Genomic DNA, 17,691 nt, shown 5'->3' with positions numbered 1-17,691 from the left:
GGGAGGAATAAAACTAAAATGTTTCGTCCATATTGCAGCACAGCTGTGCAAACGAATGACAGACTGCATTACCTTCATGGAACGTAATTAAATCCAAGACAGGGCTACGCACTGTATCATGTTGCTTTATTGTACAAATTTCTTATCCATGGGAAGAACCTCAGCAGTTATTGGGGAAAGAAGCAATTAAAATCTAACTGACAGCAACTACACAATTTTGAGCCTCCGCCAACAGTTTACAACGCTTGTAGTCGTAATGAAAAGTATATTGTAGAACAAAGGCAACACGTTGTCTAGACATCATAATGAATGAGCTGTTAGAATTCGTTTGACCAACAAGAATTTCCAACTGAGGAATCACCTTCTACCAATTGCGTGTCTTAAATGATCGTTTGACGCTATACTGGTCCCTGTGGCGCAGTTGTTGGTGGACATTGACATAGCCAAAAAGGTGAAATTACTATACACGAACCCAACACCTTAACAATAACGATTCTTATATGCTTTTTAAGACACTCAAACCCAAAAGTCGAACTTCAAATCATGTCGAACAAGTGGGGGATAACTTGTGTATTTTGATATCTTAAAAGAAGCACGAGATATTGAAACGTTAAGTCACCGGAAAGCGGACGTTATTTACATACATGCACTTTGGACGAGCGGGTAATGCGCCGACCGTACGCCTTGAGGCGTTGAACGTTCAGGATCAGCTCATCGCAGTTGATTACTTTCATCTCGCCACTGCCTGAATCAAATGCAAAGGCAGTTGGGGTCCGAGATGCAGCGTAACACACACTCGATGCCTAGCAGCAGTGGTACGGCAAAAGGGACATACACACACAGACTCACACAGAATTATCACTATTTTTAAGCTAAACACACAGACACATATAGACACAGACACACAGCAATGCACATTGAAGCATTTACACTTTTCGGCTAGATTTTGGCACTGTTTGGCAGAAGCTTCACGAGGACCCTCTTCTGCTCGTTCTCGTTTGCGGCAGTACGCAGCAAGGAGATCAATTGCGCGTTGGCGACGGACACGGGCTGTGCGAGTTGCTGCGCTGGCTGACACTGCAGGGATATCCGTTCTTTTCCTGATTCACTGTCGGATTTTCGCCGCAATCCAAAAAAGTAAACGAAATGCCTCCCGCTGTGGAGGTCAGTGTTCGAGCCCGAGAAGAGGAAACACGGTTGATTGGATGTTGGAAGATAAATTATTTCATTCTGTGTACTGTGCCCCTGATTGCATGAGTTAAGTCCTGTTTCTTTGCTTTGCGTATGCGTTTTCCTTCTTAACTTCGCTATATCTTTCGCTACAGCAGGATGACAGCCGAAAGAAGAGCTTTTTGGATTACAATTGCTCACGGCATGGAAAAAGGAGTAAAGCCCTTTCAATGGGCGCGTTATTTTTGGCCGCGCGTAAAGAGGAATTGTAGAGAAATATTTGACACTGTCAGGCGGCGCTGGAATTGGATTTTTGTATTCGCGAAAAAATGTTCCACAGCGGATCATTTCCATAAATTAAAATCCGTCACGTTCGCCAGAAATTATAAATTACGTCCAGGTTTCTTTTCAATAGAATAAAACATTTTACAGCTTTATAGCCCGTTATCAATTGTAAGTTAGCGAAATTTATACGACTCAGCCAGCTAAGGATTACAGCAAAAATAAAACCTGAAAGGTTTTATGTTCTTTACAGTTACTTCTTTCTGAACTTCAAAATAGCAGGATAGAGATTGTCCTAATTAGCTGGCAATGGTATTTCATTCCAGTTTAGATAGTTTTATAATGCTCATAAGAATGCATCAATTTGTAAATTTGGGTTTATTCTCTGGGTTAAGCTAACGGTGCCATAGTTTGGGCAATTCTTTTAAACTAGCTCGTCATGCAGGTTTTGGGAGCTCCGATCAGCAAATTTAGGAAAGCGGGATCTTTTATTGGATCCATTCACACACTTTTAGCGATCATTAATTGTTTCTCTATTAATTCAAAGACATTTTCCTATGGATTTCCTGCAGACGTTTTTTCTTATGTATACAACTACAAACAATTCAACATTGCAAACTGCAATGGGTTCCAACATTCCGTTTTCTAAAGCTCTTCAACTAAATTCCCTTCTACGGAAGCCAAGCATCACGAGATGCAGTTAATTGAGCTGATCTACTTATCCGGAAACGAAGCTACGACGCAATTCCAGAATGTGAATGGAAATGCAAGCACAGAAAGTAAAATGTGTAACTATAGGTGAATTTAAAACCATCCTTCACGCTAGCATAGAACGCATTATTCTTAGTGAAAGAGACATGAAACTTCAATTAAATGCTTAAAAACAGGACAACTCCAATCACGAGGGCACAACAACACACATAACAGCAATTAATGAAACAATTTATCACAACATCTTTCGTACATAATACTCCACGATATTTTCTGGCTCTTTTTGTTGTTGAACACACTGCACCGGTGGTAAACGAACGCTCTCTATTATATTGCCCGAAAGCTGCCAGCTGCCACTTTAAACAACTTTAACTGCACAATGCGCGGTCGGTTCTTCTACTGCCACTAGGACACCTTTGCAACCACATTGATCCTGCGTGCCACTGCCAACTGCCAACGACAACTGCACCGACGCGGACAATGCGCATTCTGGTTGTGGGCACAACGCGGAAGGTTCGCGAGATCCAACGCAAGTGCGCACGAACCGGGGACAATCGTCCACACCGAAAACACGCGCGCGCGCCTGCGATCGTGTTCTACTCCCGAGGCCTCGATCAGGCGTGTTCGAGCGCGCTTTACAGACTAAACGCCACGATCGCGCGCCAGCGATACGGACACGCGCTTTGCATCCTATAGCGCACGCCGTCACCCTGTTTTCCTTCGCCTAGGTCCACCCCGCTCCCTAGCCTAACGTGATCGAAAACAGGTACTCCAGCTGATGCGTGCTCGATTATCACGATCACAATCCGGTTGGGTCCGGGAAGCGAGAGATAGAGTATGCCGAGAACGGCGAGAACAACCGAGAGTGTGGGAGAAATTGCGAGCGTGCAGAAAACGCCAAGAGAACGGACCCGAGCGTGGTTGTTGGCCGGTGTTTCGTGTTCAGCTGAGCACACATAGCACAACAGATCGTTTTACTGTCGCCCCCAGCAGCCACGAGAGGAGTAGATGCCGTGACGACGAACGATCCAAGAGAAACCAGTCCCCCTCGTACCGCTCAACGCCTCAATCCTTGCCAATCAGTTGTAGTTAGCTGAGGCCTCGGAGTGGTAAGATTTTCCGAGAAGTCTTTGCCACTCGCGATGGGAGCGTCATGACGAAACAGTTTGATTTTTCGTAGAAAGGAATAAGTGATTCATTACCGGTGGATATGTTTCAATTATTAACATGGAAGCCCTTAAGATACAAACTAGGTGATCGAGGCGTATAAAGCTGATCGATTGATCAGGATTAATTGATAGGAAAAGTTCCATGACACTTCCAAGGCATGGAATGGATCACACGACTGCTATTATGGATTCCAAGAAACTTTGTTTGTACTACTTAAGGACTCATTGATTTTCTGAAACCCACACCATATCACAAATATGGTTGAAATCCGGATTGAGATTCGAACCTTCCATCTCTGATGCGTTAAATCGCTGCCCCTACTGACTTTGCTGTTTTGCAATGCAGCAGGAGTATACGTTACTATCCTATTTAAGCAATGTTTACAACTTCTGATAAAACGACCGCGATCTTCATGCTCATGCAGGCTGCATGAACCTTTTGTATTCCTTATTAATGACGCTGTTAGTGACATCATGATCTCGTTTCATCGCTCATGAATATGATATTGAATCGTAAACAGCATCCGTTCGGTGTTAACCAGGATAGGCTGTATTTAAATACATTAAAATACAGCACATGCAAATATTGAATTGCGCATGGTACAAAACAACAACTACTATTACTCCGCCTTCCATTTGAATATCCTGGTTTTGCTTCGAATCGTTCATTGAACTCTGACCAGTGTACAATAGCAACAGGCCCATGGGAATAGCAAACCGTTGCCTTTTTGCGCAACAATTTAAAAGTCAACAAACTGACGCAATAAATTTAGCACAGATTCATGAAGAACAAAAGGCAATGACAACAGCACACGAACGCGATCAAACTGATTAGAATGTGCAACGTTTTGCGTCAAATCTGCCGTATGACGTGTTTCGAAAAGAGTCTCCAAGTCTAGCAACTACTGGCATTTCTTTCATCAGTGACTTTCGCTCACAATGTCATCGAGCAAACGCTCTTCTAATTTGTCACCAATTAGCGGTCGGGATTGTTTTGATGCCGCTTTTGCATGTGGTCGACCATTCGTAGTGCAGTTCATTCTCCGCTTGGCGTCCAAACGACAGGAAGATGATGAATTGTTGGGACCCAACAAAATGCGAAGCGTTTGAAACCTTGCCAACTCCACACATCCACCGCGAGCTGTGGTGTTGCATAAGGTAGCAGTTGATAGCGTTACAGACCATTTGCTTCACCCAACGGGATGACGGGGTAGGTCACGCAGCAGTGGTACTAAGTGAATATTAAATGTGTGATTTTTGTTTGCAACTTTGCCATCGCACAGCTGGGCAGTGCGAAAGGATTAGAAACGACGGAATAGATCGAATTTAGAATGACTCATTGTTGTTCGATCGGTCGCCAACAGGCAGGATTAGTAATCAACTTCGAAGAAAAGAGAACAACAAAACTATAAAATGATATGTTGTGCCTGAGAAGTAGGTAATAGTAAAATAGCACTATGAATATTTTAACATATTATAAATACACAAATAGAGCACAGAGAGTATGCAACTTCTAAACAACATTATAAACTGTAAACACAAACTTGTTATTCTTTGCGTTTCAGATACAAGAACGGCAAACTAACATAAATAGTCAAATACATTTGATAAAACATGAAAGTATTACACTACGAATACTATTATAATGAAACAAGTTACTTCTTATTACGCTAAACACTACAACAAATTAACATACACTAACAAAGATATACACATTGCATAGATATTGCACTCTTCACGGGGAAACAGTAAGGTGCATTGTACAAGAAACAGTATAAAAGATTTGAAAATTCATCATTCGAAAAGGTAAAAGTAAGTCATTTTGCTATTATGATTATCAGAGTGTCAATCACGAAGCCGCCATCGGTTGCAGCATGTTGAAACAATTGGAAAAATCAAAGAAGGTAATAATACAATCAAAACGTTTAGCTAAACGCGTTAACACGTTCCGAAGAAGGAAATAGTTAGTGGCAATAAAACAAAAACGTAAAAACAAAAAAAACACAAGTAAGTGAACGAACAAAGTGTAAAAAAGAGGTCACACTAAGTGATCGAAACAGGAAAAATAGTTTGTAAGAACACAGAGTTAGTGGCCGAAAGAACATGACAGATGAGAGAGAGAAAGAGATAGCAGGAGCAAGTGACAGCGCAAGTCGTGGAAACAGGACAAGAAAGAGCGAAAGAGCGAAAAAGGGTTACTAAACGAGCTGCGACAGAGCACTATAATGGTAGGCATGGCACGAACAAACACACGCGAGGCGGGATGGAGGAAATGTGGCAGAAAATGTAACACAACACTAGGTACAAACGGGGAAGTGTTTGACGGGCATGTTTGCGGAACTAGCCAGCAGTTGGCACTACAGAGCACGCGGACAGAGCGGTTTGGAGCGGCTTGGATGTGACGGGGGATGTCTCTAGATAGGTAGGTAGGTAGGTAGGTAGGTACCGTATTGGAATGGCGTCTCATGATCGCAAAACTGAACCGCCGGGGCGTCGTATGGTCTGGGTCGGCGGTGGCGGCAAGTAGATTGCCCGGGTGGTAAGGCGAAAGCGAGCTTGTTACGACCAGCGAAGGTATGCGCAACCGATGCTGCAGCAGCCGGGTCGGTGTGCTGCCGATGATGCTGTTGCCAGGCGCCGAGGTCGCGCTCTCCGCTGGTCTGGAGGGTGGTGCGGCGGCACCGTCAGCCGCCGCCCGTTCCTGTCCGTCGGCCGGCATGGTGCTGACCGTTTGAGCCTGCGACTCATCCTCCGTGGTCGTCCGGATGACATCCGGCGACGGTGACGGTGAAGGTGACGGTGTTCTGGACGGTGTAGTCGCTGCGGTAAGTAACCCGGCCGGGCTGTTGTTGTTCGTGCGATCCAGCAGGGATGCATCGGTAAAGGATCCGTGAATGCTGCTCACCAAAGCCTTCACGTGATCGTAGCTCTTGTCCCCATCCATACGAAAGACGGTGATGGGGAAACGGTGGACAAGCAGTTGCTTTTATCACTGTTGCGATGTAGTAGATGATGATTGTCGTAAAGATTGCGTTAGGTACATTGAGTTGAGATGCGCTTCTCGCACCGCGTTGCAGCTTAAGTGCTTTCCTGTGCTGGGAGCGTCCTCTCATGAGAAAACTTGCTCCATCCGTACATGATAAGCATGAAAACACAGACGTACACAACACACAGAGACACAGACAGACCGACAGACAAGAGTGATGAAAGATCCAGCTGTGATGATGAGGAATTTCCAGTACTATTATCCTGTGTTTGGTTCTATCTTCCTGCGGACATAGACGTTCTCAACAGATGAGAACGGACGGTTTTTTGCTTTTCTTAACACAGCCAAACAAACGAAACACACGGTTGAGGAGAAGGTGTTCGGAACGAAAACACAAACACAACGGTCTGGAAATAAAACAGCAAAATCGACGCATAAGAGACAGACAGACAGAACAGAGAAATCAAAATCGTTCAGGCAGAATCGTATGCTATCATTCAAAAGTTATGCATTGCACTGCAGCATTCTGGCAAACTCTTGGCTTCTATGTATGCTAGCGTCTGAGGGTAGCAGCATTCAAACCCGCAGGGAAACGTCATCCAAAAACACACACACGCACACACTCTCTCTAAAAGGCAATGCAGATGCAGTCAGCACTAAAACAAAACTTCAGAAGAATCGAGAAGAAACTAACGGACGAGCGAAACGCGTTACGCACGAATTTGGGGCAAGGGCAACAATGGAACACACAAAGCGATCATTCCGATTAGTATATTTGGACCTCGGACACTACACTGCCGGCTGGCCACGGCTAAAAACAGGCGAGCAAGAGGCGAATGCTAGCATAGGATCACCTTTTCGTAGAATGATGAATTTATAGTACGAACGACTACGGTCGTTTTGTTTTGTTTGGGTACACCAATTAGGTCAGGAGGATCGGACATGTCTTCCGATTGAGAGCACTATCGCCAATAGGCATCTTCTAAAGTTTGATTAAACAGTAGAAGATGTTTTTGTTGCAATAGACATCTCATTAACATGATCTTTTTTTTAGATAATTTTGCGATATCCAATCTTGCTAGTAAACCAATGCAAAGCACTATGGACACTATCTAGGGATATCTAGGGATCTAAATGCTTCTAGAGTTCTAGGCCAAATCTAAGCTGAGAAGGGGCTAATGACTCTCTATTTGTTCTATTCTAGCACATCCTAGCACTAGACTCCATCTAACATGGAGCACTAAACCACTTAACTATAACGCAGTGTATGTGTCTGAAGCGCTGATGCCAACAGAGCTACATGATCCTGGTCACGGCACCAGCGCTCACACAACCACACCACTCGCATGGAGAAGCTCTACGGCCTATCACTACAGGTTAGCAACGTCTAATAATGCTACCAATGATTTTGAAGGCTCCGTTCTAGTTGGCACACTCGTCGGCAGAGCTAAAATCGTACACACTCACAGCAAGGGAGGGTATAGGTTTACACATTCGTATTTCCGATCTGACACAGCAGAGTACACTTAGGAAACATATCATGCATTGTACGGGACGAGCGAAGAAGGAAATGATAACAATCGTATGCTCTCGTTTTTTGGGGACATTAATGAGATGAGAAAGCTTGAGATTGTGTATTGTTGTGGGCTTTTATTTTAATTGGGATTTGGAAATGGTATGTGGGATGCTTAAGAATTTGGTATTTAAGTAAGAACATGATCGATTTGTTTACCCAGCTTCAAATTCAAATACAAATTCAACATTGAACGGTCCAATGATATTGTTGAAATGTATTTTATGGGTTATGTGCCGCTCAGATGGCTACAGAAACCCTACCATGATCAAATGATTTAATCAATAAGAACACATACGGTCGATCACCGCGGGAATTAAGTTTTTGAATTTATTAACTTGTTAGTTAAGAAATGATATGATGAGATTCGTTATTCTAGGCTTATTAACTAGGAATGCTTCAGTGATCATGCATCATGTATTGTGCGAGTCGGAGAAGAGGAGTTTGTCACCGTCAGGTCAGCGTCAACAGTCGGAGCACAGTAAAATTGCGAAGGAAACGCACGCCTCCGCTCCACGAGCGTAAGGGAGAAGAAGTAATTACATTAACGTTGTGCCGGTGATTTAATATCTTGCTGCACATTCCATCCCGATCAGTGTTGTGGCAATGGCAGTCACAATAGGCAAAGGACATCGATTAGAATAAATTGAATCTCTCACGAGGTCCCTCGGTCTCCTATACCGACAACGACAATTTATTGTCCAACCATTGGGGACATCGTGTATGATTTGAGCACACTTCAGCTGGGGCTGTAAATCAGATAGATTAACACCACCGACACCTGCTTGTACGATAACGCCACTTGGCCGATGAATTATTGACCTCTTCGCGATGAGAGACACTGACTGAGTGGGGAGTAGGCGTGTAGCAAAAAGGTGCAACCACACTGATGATGCTTTACCCCACTAAAAGGGAGGGTGTTGGGGCTCGTTTAGGGGGCACATGTCAGACACCGTCGCTTTCGTGACGAGTCGATCTCTTCTCGAGTGTACGTACACGGGATCTTCGCAAATTAAACAACCGCGCGATAAATGACGGACGAGCAAACGCGTGTTTCGGGCCTGGTTGCATGTTAATTGGCTAATGAGTGCAAAACACGGGAGAATTCCGTCACCTGTCCCCACCCTGTCCCCGTTACCCCGGTCAGATAAGAGCACCCCGGAGCACCGTCACTATCGAACAAGGGCCTCTTTATGGCTACTCCGGGTGACGACGGCGAGCACTGATAAGCGATCCCGTGGCCTGCCGTGTCGTGATATCTTTTTGCGAACGAAAAACACCCGTGACCGTCGTTTTCGCCGATTCGCCATCGCCGTTCGCCAGTGAGAGCATGGTGCCATTTTTGTGTTCTATTCGCCAGAACACGAACCCAATACATGGTGGACCCCCGAAGCATTACGTTGCACATTTCCTGTGCCGTTTGTGCTTTCCAAAAGCAGCAGTGCGGGGTTCTGTGTCTAACGATAAGCGAGTCTAACGATTTATTTCAAAAAGAAACCGCCATCCCAACAGCATGGCAAACATCCCCCATTTGCCAACGCCATATGCCCGGCGCGCTGCTCTGTGGATAGTATTTATTGTGTTGTGTGTTTGTTTTGTTTTTTTGGTTGTCATTTAAGCTTTTCCACCTCGATCAAAGAGGGATGAGATGAGAGAAGGGTGGCTGATTCAGATCCACCCCATTTCCTTCCGCGCTGCCCTACCTGGCCGCGGCGATCGATGCAACCGTGCGCCGGAAAGGGGGGGCGGGATCTATATTTACCTGCTGATGGTGATGATGGTGCTCGTGGCCGGCGGAACGATGCTTGCTTTTGAACATTTTGTCGCCTCACGGGGCCACGCCACGCTACGCCACCGGGTTCGTCGACTGCACGGTACACCGAAAACCACTCGCGCCCCGCTTTTGTGCGCCCGAGCGACACACATGTGCAAAGTGCAAAGAACAGGCAACAGACCACACGCCACGTTTCAGCTGGCCGGTTGATTGCAAACCTCTTTCACTCAATGGCAATGTATATCACATTCATAAACACCAACCGTTTACTGAGGGAAGCGGGACATTGAACGTCCCATGACATTGAAGATGTCAATAGACTGTGTGTGTGTGTGCGTGTGTGTTGTCTAGGTTCAGGCTTGCGAGTGTCTTCTCACTTTTCTGGACATTAATATTCCTCCCAGAACCTTGCGGCGACAAATGATCGTTTAATGATCGATTCGGAAGGCTCTTTCGTATAAACACTCAGCAAAGTTTAATGCACGCTGTGCATCACGCATCACAAGCACAAGCTCCACTACCGTACTCACAAGACGATACTGCTTCTCCGTTTGGAAATTACCAGTGACGTCACAAGCAATTGTGCCTTTTTCAAACCACACACAAACACCAGCCGCACGAAGAACGATCAATAGTTGTCATCACTCTAGATTCCTCCAAATTGATCTTGTGTAGCCGCGGCCAGCCAGTAGGTCTAATCAGAAATACTGATCGACGACGATGTACCCCGAACGAACCGACGGAAAACTTTCCTCCGCGAGCGCGCCCGATGCGACCGGTTGTGTGAACATTCGTCAACTGAGCGCGCCCGACGGCAGCAGCAGCAGCAACGGCAGCATGGCACATCGCGAACCAGCGCCACATACACACACGGCACAGAGACACACTCTCACAACCGCGGTCGGGTGCTCGCGGGACACGCCGGCCGAGCGCGCGCGCAAACGGCGGTGCCCGTGGCGCACATTACTACATATACGCACCCGCGCACAAAGCAGTTAGCTGTCGCTCTCGGGCGCGCACCACGGTCGAGAATCAACCAGTATCCGTGATTAAAATTCTTTTATTACTATCCCCATCGGAAGGGGGGGTGGCGGTTTGGGGTATTGGGCGATGATTGGGATGCGGGCGATGATATGGGGCAGATCAGCAGACACTACGACAACGTAGCAAGAGCAAACCCCGAGATAGCAAGCCCGATGCTCCAACCCAGCAACACACAGCTGATTTCTGGCGCCGTTATCTTCAAGATGCGACAAATGTGCGTTTGCTGCTAGACACACAAGGCCGAGCGCGCGCGCGTGGTTTGAGCTGATTCGGGCGGGTAGGAAGCACGTCGGAAGAAAGTGTGATAGGTGCTTCATCTACGGAGCTTTCAGCTGGTCTTACTGGGTTCTGTTTGCTTGCTGTTGGCTGTTCAAACGAACTTCAAAGTCACCGCCATAGAGCGTTACTATATTGAAGTGTTTGAGGTGATGTAAACTTTTACTGGGACTCGGAAGACTTGGAAGATTCAACCCCTAGAAAGATTCCAGTAAGATAAGGAATTCTTTTGGGATTCGATAGAGTCCAAATTGCAGAAAATGGCTTTATGTGTATAATAGTATTTCTCCTTTTGTAGCGTAACAACCTTCGCGATCATGGCGACCTTTTGGAGACTTCCCGGACTAATGCCACATCATGCTGGATCATCTATCGATTATACCAGAGATGCTAAGGATGCTAATGAATGGTTGATAAGTTATCCAAGATTATTCAAAACTGTTCTTATTTCAGAAACAAATTTTTAGATCACTGTAATATCTATTTTTAACCAAGAGCTCTCAAATACAGACCTTGACATTGCGCCGTGATCGTGTCAGTGAACAACAAGTGATCGTGATCGTGTCAATGAACTTTGGGACCTCAAACTGTGCAATTGAGTCATTATTTTGGTCCAGATTGATTACTAGCACGTGATTAAAATTAAGTTAGAAATGTATTGTTTTGGGATCTTTATACGCGTGAAAAAAGAAGAACCGGAAATGTTGCAAAATTGTCACCACGTGGATGATTCAATTCCCTCTACCTCGACCCCAGGAAGCAGTAGAAATCGTCTGTCTCTCGCATATCTGTTCCATATCTCTCCCACTCTTCCTTTGCCACTGAACAGTGTTTAACACACGTTGGTCACCTACCTACCCACTACCCGTTATTACCTCATCAAGTGTACACGGTGTTCATTCGGTTCAATAAAATCAAATTGATAGGCGGCCCTTTGCACAGTAACTGATAATAGCCAAACGGGGGTAGAGTAATGGTCCTCCTCTCATACGCAATCGAATGAAAGGCGAACAGGGACGTCGGCGGTCACAAAACAATCACAGCCCGTGTTAAGGGGAAGCCATCCGGAAGTTTATTAAGGGCACACACACACACACACACACACCGCGGAGGTTCGGCGCTTCGTCAAGGGTGCTTCTTTACGCTCTTCCAGGCGGGTGTGAATGGATGATGCTTTAATGTAAGATTTATTACTATTACTTAGCGGTAGTGGCTAAGTGGCTCGCACACGCGCTCATGCTGACAGTGTCGCGAGAACGTTTGGGGATGACAGGTTGATAACGCGTAAACGTTGCGTTGGTTCATGATTGGAGGAAGATTACAGACAGGTCGGTGACAAATCATCTTCAATGATCTGTCTAAATGATCTTGGGAAATTAAGTTTTGAAATTGAATAGATTTAGAAATTTAAAAATGAATAACAAAAAGCTTAAACAATAAAACAAATGTTGCCGATCCCTGCTTCCTCGTGCACCACTCACACGTGAACTGATAACAACAGCATCGATGGCGGTATCGATTGAACTCGGTATCGGCAACAGCAGGCAGACCAACCATCCAACCACACCCACACGAGGCGGTGTCCACACATCACGAGATCTGCACTGGAGAAAGTCATGAGTCTTAATCGGAGGAGCTTTGCCGAAAGGACACAAGGACATACTTAACCGCAACACTTAAGCGCATGATTGAGTGCCGTGGCTTTTGGAGGTACATCACATCAAGGGAAAATGTTGCCGATTGAGTAGAAACTTTCACCGTATTCGAAATTAGAAGAAAAAATGTACTGAAAAACGTAATTTTATGCTTCACGCTTCGTTTTAATTGGGATCGCTAGTAGTAGAATGATAAGGGAGCGTTGCTTATTGGCTGCTTGGTCGTGATCGGTGTACGCAGATTTCAAAGTAAGCCAGGGTCGCTAGGCATAAGCTGACACAAATTAGCAATACCACCCATACACACACACACATACAGCAGCTGGTACAGTACACCTACCTATCGTGTGCGTGTGTAAACAAACAAAATTCGAGTTGTTTACACTTAGGGCGTGATTGTTCGGTTAATTAGAACATAGTCATGATGCTTCAGTAAGAATGAAACAATCAAAAAGGCAATTAAAAACCCCCAAATGCCCTGAGATACTCGACATATTAAAAAGTAGCATAGAATAAACAGAATGACAACAATTTGTCTCTAGGCAAACAGTCGCCAGGTCATCCGAGTCGGCTGTGGCCGCGTACACGCTGCACACACAGCCACACCGTCCGCACAGACCGCACCGTTCGGCTATTACGATCGGGTCGCGTTCGGGTGCTGTACCCATATGGGGGCAACACGCAAACACACTGAAATTCCAAACAAACCGCGTGTGCAAGCCCCATATGTGTGGGGCTGCCGCACCGGGAAGATGATTGTTAGCACAAGCACGAGCCGAGATGTAAACAGATGAAGATGGGATGGGCGAGATTAGCGTGCCAGCGAGCATTCCTCCGTCGGGAAAATACCTGCAGCACTGTGTGTGCGTGTGTGTACCTGGTTGGAGGAGGAAGCGGACCGCCGCAGCGAGTTGCGCAGGAAGCCAAGGTATGGCAGGATGCTGCCGTACGAGTGATTCCGCGTCAGGCCCGGTGCAACGGCCGCATGGCTAGGGCCCGGCGTTGATTGCGTTAGTGGGGACAGCTCCGACAGCTCCCGGTTTCGCAGAAATGGACGACGGTCCATCTTGTCTTGCTGGCGTTCTGGCAGCCTCACAAACACAGAGTAACAAAGCAGCAATAAAATGTCGTCAAGTAGTACAGCTCCTTCGACCGGGTTCGGCAAGGAACGTTGTCAAGTTCGGATTTTACACTTTAAAACACTATTTACTTATACACGCACAGCAAAATACTAAACAAACAAAAAAAATACCGATCGCTTGTCTGCCCGTTGATCGTGTAGGATCGAGTCATGCCCGACCCGGCGGACCACTGGACGGAGACTGATGCAGCTTCTTATCAGTGCTACGGCCGCATCCGCGACGCGCTGTGTCTCTCAAACTCAACCCGTGGGCAACGTTTAATAGCGGACGTAAGGTGAGAGGGGGAAGGGGGGATTAATAACGCGCCACTGTGAGACACCGCCAACACCAAGACAAGCGGGCGGCAGCGATCATAGTGCACGGGTACGGAGCCTGGACACACGAGCCTGTCTGCCTGCCTGTCACACGGAGCAGATGACGATGGCGCCGTCATTCGGCACCCAAAGTGTGGGGGAGAGGAAGTGAGATTAGCGACAAAGTAGTGTGCTGCAATGGTTCGCTGCTGTTTAACCCGTGCAAGAGGCACTTCCTACGATGGTGGTGAGTATTTTGGGCTAACACACCAATACCACCACCGTGCCTTGGTTAACCCTTTGCTGATAAGACGAGAGGCGCTGCCGGGTTTCAGCGATCAGGAAAATAGGTATAAATATAGCATGATTAGGCGATGGAATGCTTAGTACATGAAGAACAATACTAACCAAATTATTGTGAAGATTTTGATTGTTCCAATCGAACATTTAACCATAAACAAATGGAGTTTTTTTGTGCTTTTTGAAACGTGATTCTTCATTGCGCACAGTAAATAAAGTATGATTTACAATTTAACAACAAGTGCAATTAAACCCATTTTAATGCCTTCGTTTGTTAGCTTCCTTGATGCGTGACGTTGAGTACTACGAGGAATAGCTTACTTCCATTGAGTTTCGTTACGTTCATGTATAATCGGTTGTTTCTTTGCCGTCAACAACAACAAAAAAGGCAATATTATTGTTGATCACGTGGTTCAAGTAAGCCTTCCTTAGCGTCCTAATGCAATGCAGCCAGAATGCAGGCAAGAGCACGTGCTTCGATCGTTACGATGACGACGAAGAGGCAGAAAGCGGTGCCTCTCACACCTGTATTTTACGCCGGCTGTAATCGTTACACAAGCAGAAGCCATCGAACCAATGTCAATGTCAGTAGAGACGTTTGTTTTTAATTCCTTCATTGGTAGTTGATCCAATTGTTAGAACCTTTTAATCATCCTTCTTCGTTTTATGTATATATAGCTAAGATACTGTTTTAAGCATATTAGCACTAAACTAACACTCAACCATACATCGTACTATAAGTCCCCTTTAAAGCTGGCTTAACAACAGCAAAACGCCCGCCCAATCATCACACCTTATAAATTAACTCATTTACCCAAACACTTAACATGATGAATTGTGGCGAATTGGTGCCGAAAGGGGAAACAAAAAGCTAAAATTAATCCACAACGCGCATTCCAACGGCACAGCAAACAGGGACTCGAACACGCGCGGAGCGGCACGGGAAATCAACAACAATCACATCATCCATCCGCGCGTCTGGCGAACGTTTAAATCACGCTTAACGTATGATGATGCTGCTGCTGTTGCGTACAGGACAGCGAAGGGGCAGACGGTTGCACATAGAGTTGGGAAGGCAAAGGATGTATCGCGCATCATTTATGAACGAAAACAAACTCCTCAAACATGTGTGTGTGTATTTGTCGTACCAGTTTGCCGGCTGCAGGACACACGTTAATGAGATATCGCGTTTAATGACTGACATTACATGCTGCCGTACCCCCTTTTCCACCCCTTTTTTGCTCGCCACATCATCATAACTGTGCTCAGAAAAGCAAGAATGTCGTCACTCTGTACCCTCAAAAAAACTAATAAACAGCGAGCCGGCATTTCCGAACATTGCTAATTAAATATTGCCCAAACCGTTCCTCGCTCTCCGATTTTCTCCGACCATCCACAGCGAGGATGAATTCACCCATGCTGCCTCGCTGGCTCATCTATGCACGTACCGCGACACACCAAAGTGTGCCCCCACGAAGAATCAATGAAATCAGTCACGCTCGAGAAGATCGTCACTATTAATAGAAGCAAAAACGGGGAAAGGAAGCAGACCCGAAATCATGAATATCTGTGTCCACCCAACGGGGCAAATGGGTGACAGCTTTTTGGGGCCTATTTTGCTCATTCATAACTTATTCAATCGGTTTTAGATGGAAAAGAGAAATGCTCTCTACCACCATATCATTAAACGATCTTTAATCGGAGCCACCTTCTCACACGGCGAACGAAAGGTCAAGTGCAAACGTGTGGTCGCTCGCCTACTATGAGGGCAACCTTTTGTTTCATCTGCAGCGCAGGGCAGGGATGAGACAACAACAACAACAAAAACCAGAATCTGACCCTTCGCTCATCAGCTGCTGGTTCGGTTGGTCACGTCATCGGCAACATTGTCGCCACGCAACGACCCGTTATCTGCGGCGTGCGTAACCTTCGCGCAAACAACCCATGGACGGGTGTGTGTGCGTGTGTACGTGTGTATTATTCTTGCGTCAAAACTGTACTCGCCGTAGCGGTTTTGTGTCCCGTTCTTGTCGTCACGTACATAATGATGGTTTTGGGGATGAAGGGAAAATGGGTGTGTTTGTCGCGAACAAATGATCGCAAATGCTTCATCATTTGCGCTACAGTGGTAGAAAAGAAAATGGTCAGGGTGAGGAAGATGTTTTGCTGGCCGACTCACCTGTTTCCCGATGCGGATGGGTCTTCAAAATTGGAATCTTCTGTATAAACAAACAACAAGCTGTGTATGTGTGGTTGTGAAGGGGAGGGATGTATGTCTTATCTGAAAAATACTGCTGCTGCTGCTGTTGGTGACCCTGTCAAACACAAGCAGCAAAAGGGTCCAGCCGCAGTCCCTTTGTTTGCTCTGGAGCTCGCTATATCCGCTGATAGTTGAAACACTTTCTTTCCCACATGGACGATGATTACGTTCTTCGGACCGTGATGACACTGGCTTGCAAACGTGACGTCCTTGTTGGAAATGCAATTGCCTTTCTTTCCTTCCACCACTGCACTCGCCCAAGGTTACGGGAACATTTGACCAGCAAATTTTCATCCAACACACACACACACACACTCACTCACACCCGTTTGTACGACACTTTTTCGCCGTAAGAGCTTCAGCGTTTGCGTTCTAATATAGATCAAACAGTAACTAAAAGCAGCACTTTCTTTCCGGATGTCACCCCCGGGCGGCGTACGGGAGTTTACGGCACCACACAAGCACACAGCCAACTAGATCTCTTCGCTGCCCCGTGATGCATCACAAATCTTGCACAACGCACACACACACACACACGCATTCGCACCTAATCCGGAAAGGATATAACAACACCACACTGCTTGTGCTGAGGGCTGATGGTTTTGCTCCCTTTTAGCTGCTAGGGCCGCACACTGCAAACGCACACTGCTGTTGCGTCCAGCTTCGCTTTTATCGCGACGTTGTTCTTGCCTGTGGCACGGCAACATAGACGAATGCGATGGGAAGCGAGCACCGGCGGGGAGAGCGCGGGGGAGAAGAACAATATGCACACCATGTGTCCCGCACACAGTGTCCGCGTACGCTAGATGCGCTTAGAGCATGTGGAGTATTGACTCTTTTGGAACGGAATATCCACAGCGACACTTTTTTGGTGAAGAAAAACGCAACGAAAACAGCGTGCAAAACGGGGCTAAAGACGCACCACCACCACACGAGTTGAAGCAGCAGCAGCAGCACATGAGCGTGTGTGATGAAGCGACGTCAGAATGTGTGCTCTGGTGTGTGCGTGTGTGCGTGTGTTTGTTGTGTTATTTTCGTCAACGCAACCGATCGTTC

At 46.2% G+C, this 17,691-nt stretch overlaps 1 protein-coding gene across 11 annotated transcripts in view; it reads right to left on the bottom strand.

Annotated features, from left to right (window-relative positions):
- LOC121600459 (kinase D-interacting substrate of 220 kDa) overlaps positions 1 to 17,642 on the bottom strand; it is a 30,606-nt gene extending 12,964 nt beyond the window's left edge. For 3 of the 11 annotated variants that reach the window (XR_006005830.1, XR_006005829.1, XM_041929072.1), the window contains exons 1-2: positions 16,555 to 17,642; positions 5,779 to 6,725 (exon numbers count right to left, since the gene is read on the bottom strand). Coding sequence is in view for 7 of the 11 variants with exons in the window: in XM_041929072.1 (XP_041785006.1) it covers positions 5,779 to 6,276 (498 nt within the window). In the remaining 4 variants the exon portion in view is untranslated. The other 8 variants (XM_041929069.1, XM_041929071.1, XM_041929070.1 and 5 more) reach the window with 7 other exon arrangements.
- Positions 17,643 to 17,691: the final 49 nt, after the last annotated feature.

The sequence above is a fragment of the Anopheles merus genome, chromosome 3L (genome assembly GCF_017562075.2).
Source record: "Anopheles merus strain MAF chromosome 3L, AmerM5.1, whole genome shotgun sequence".
Taxonomy (NCBI): Eukaryota; Metazoa; Arthropoda; class Insecta; order Diptera; family Culicidae; genus Anopheles; species Anopheles merus.
Note: the sequence above shows the minus strand (reverse complement) of the source record. Positions and strands in the feature narration are given on the sequence as shown.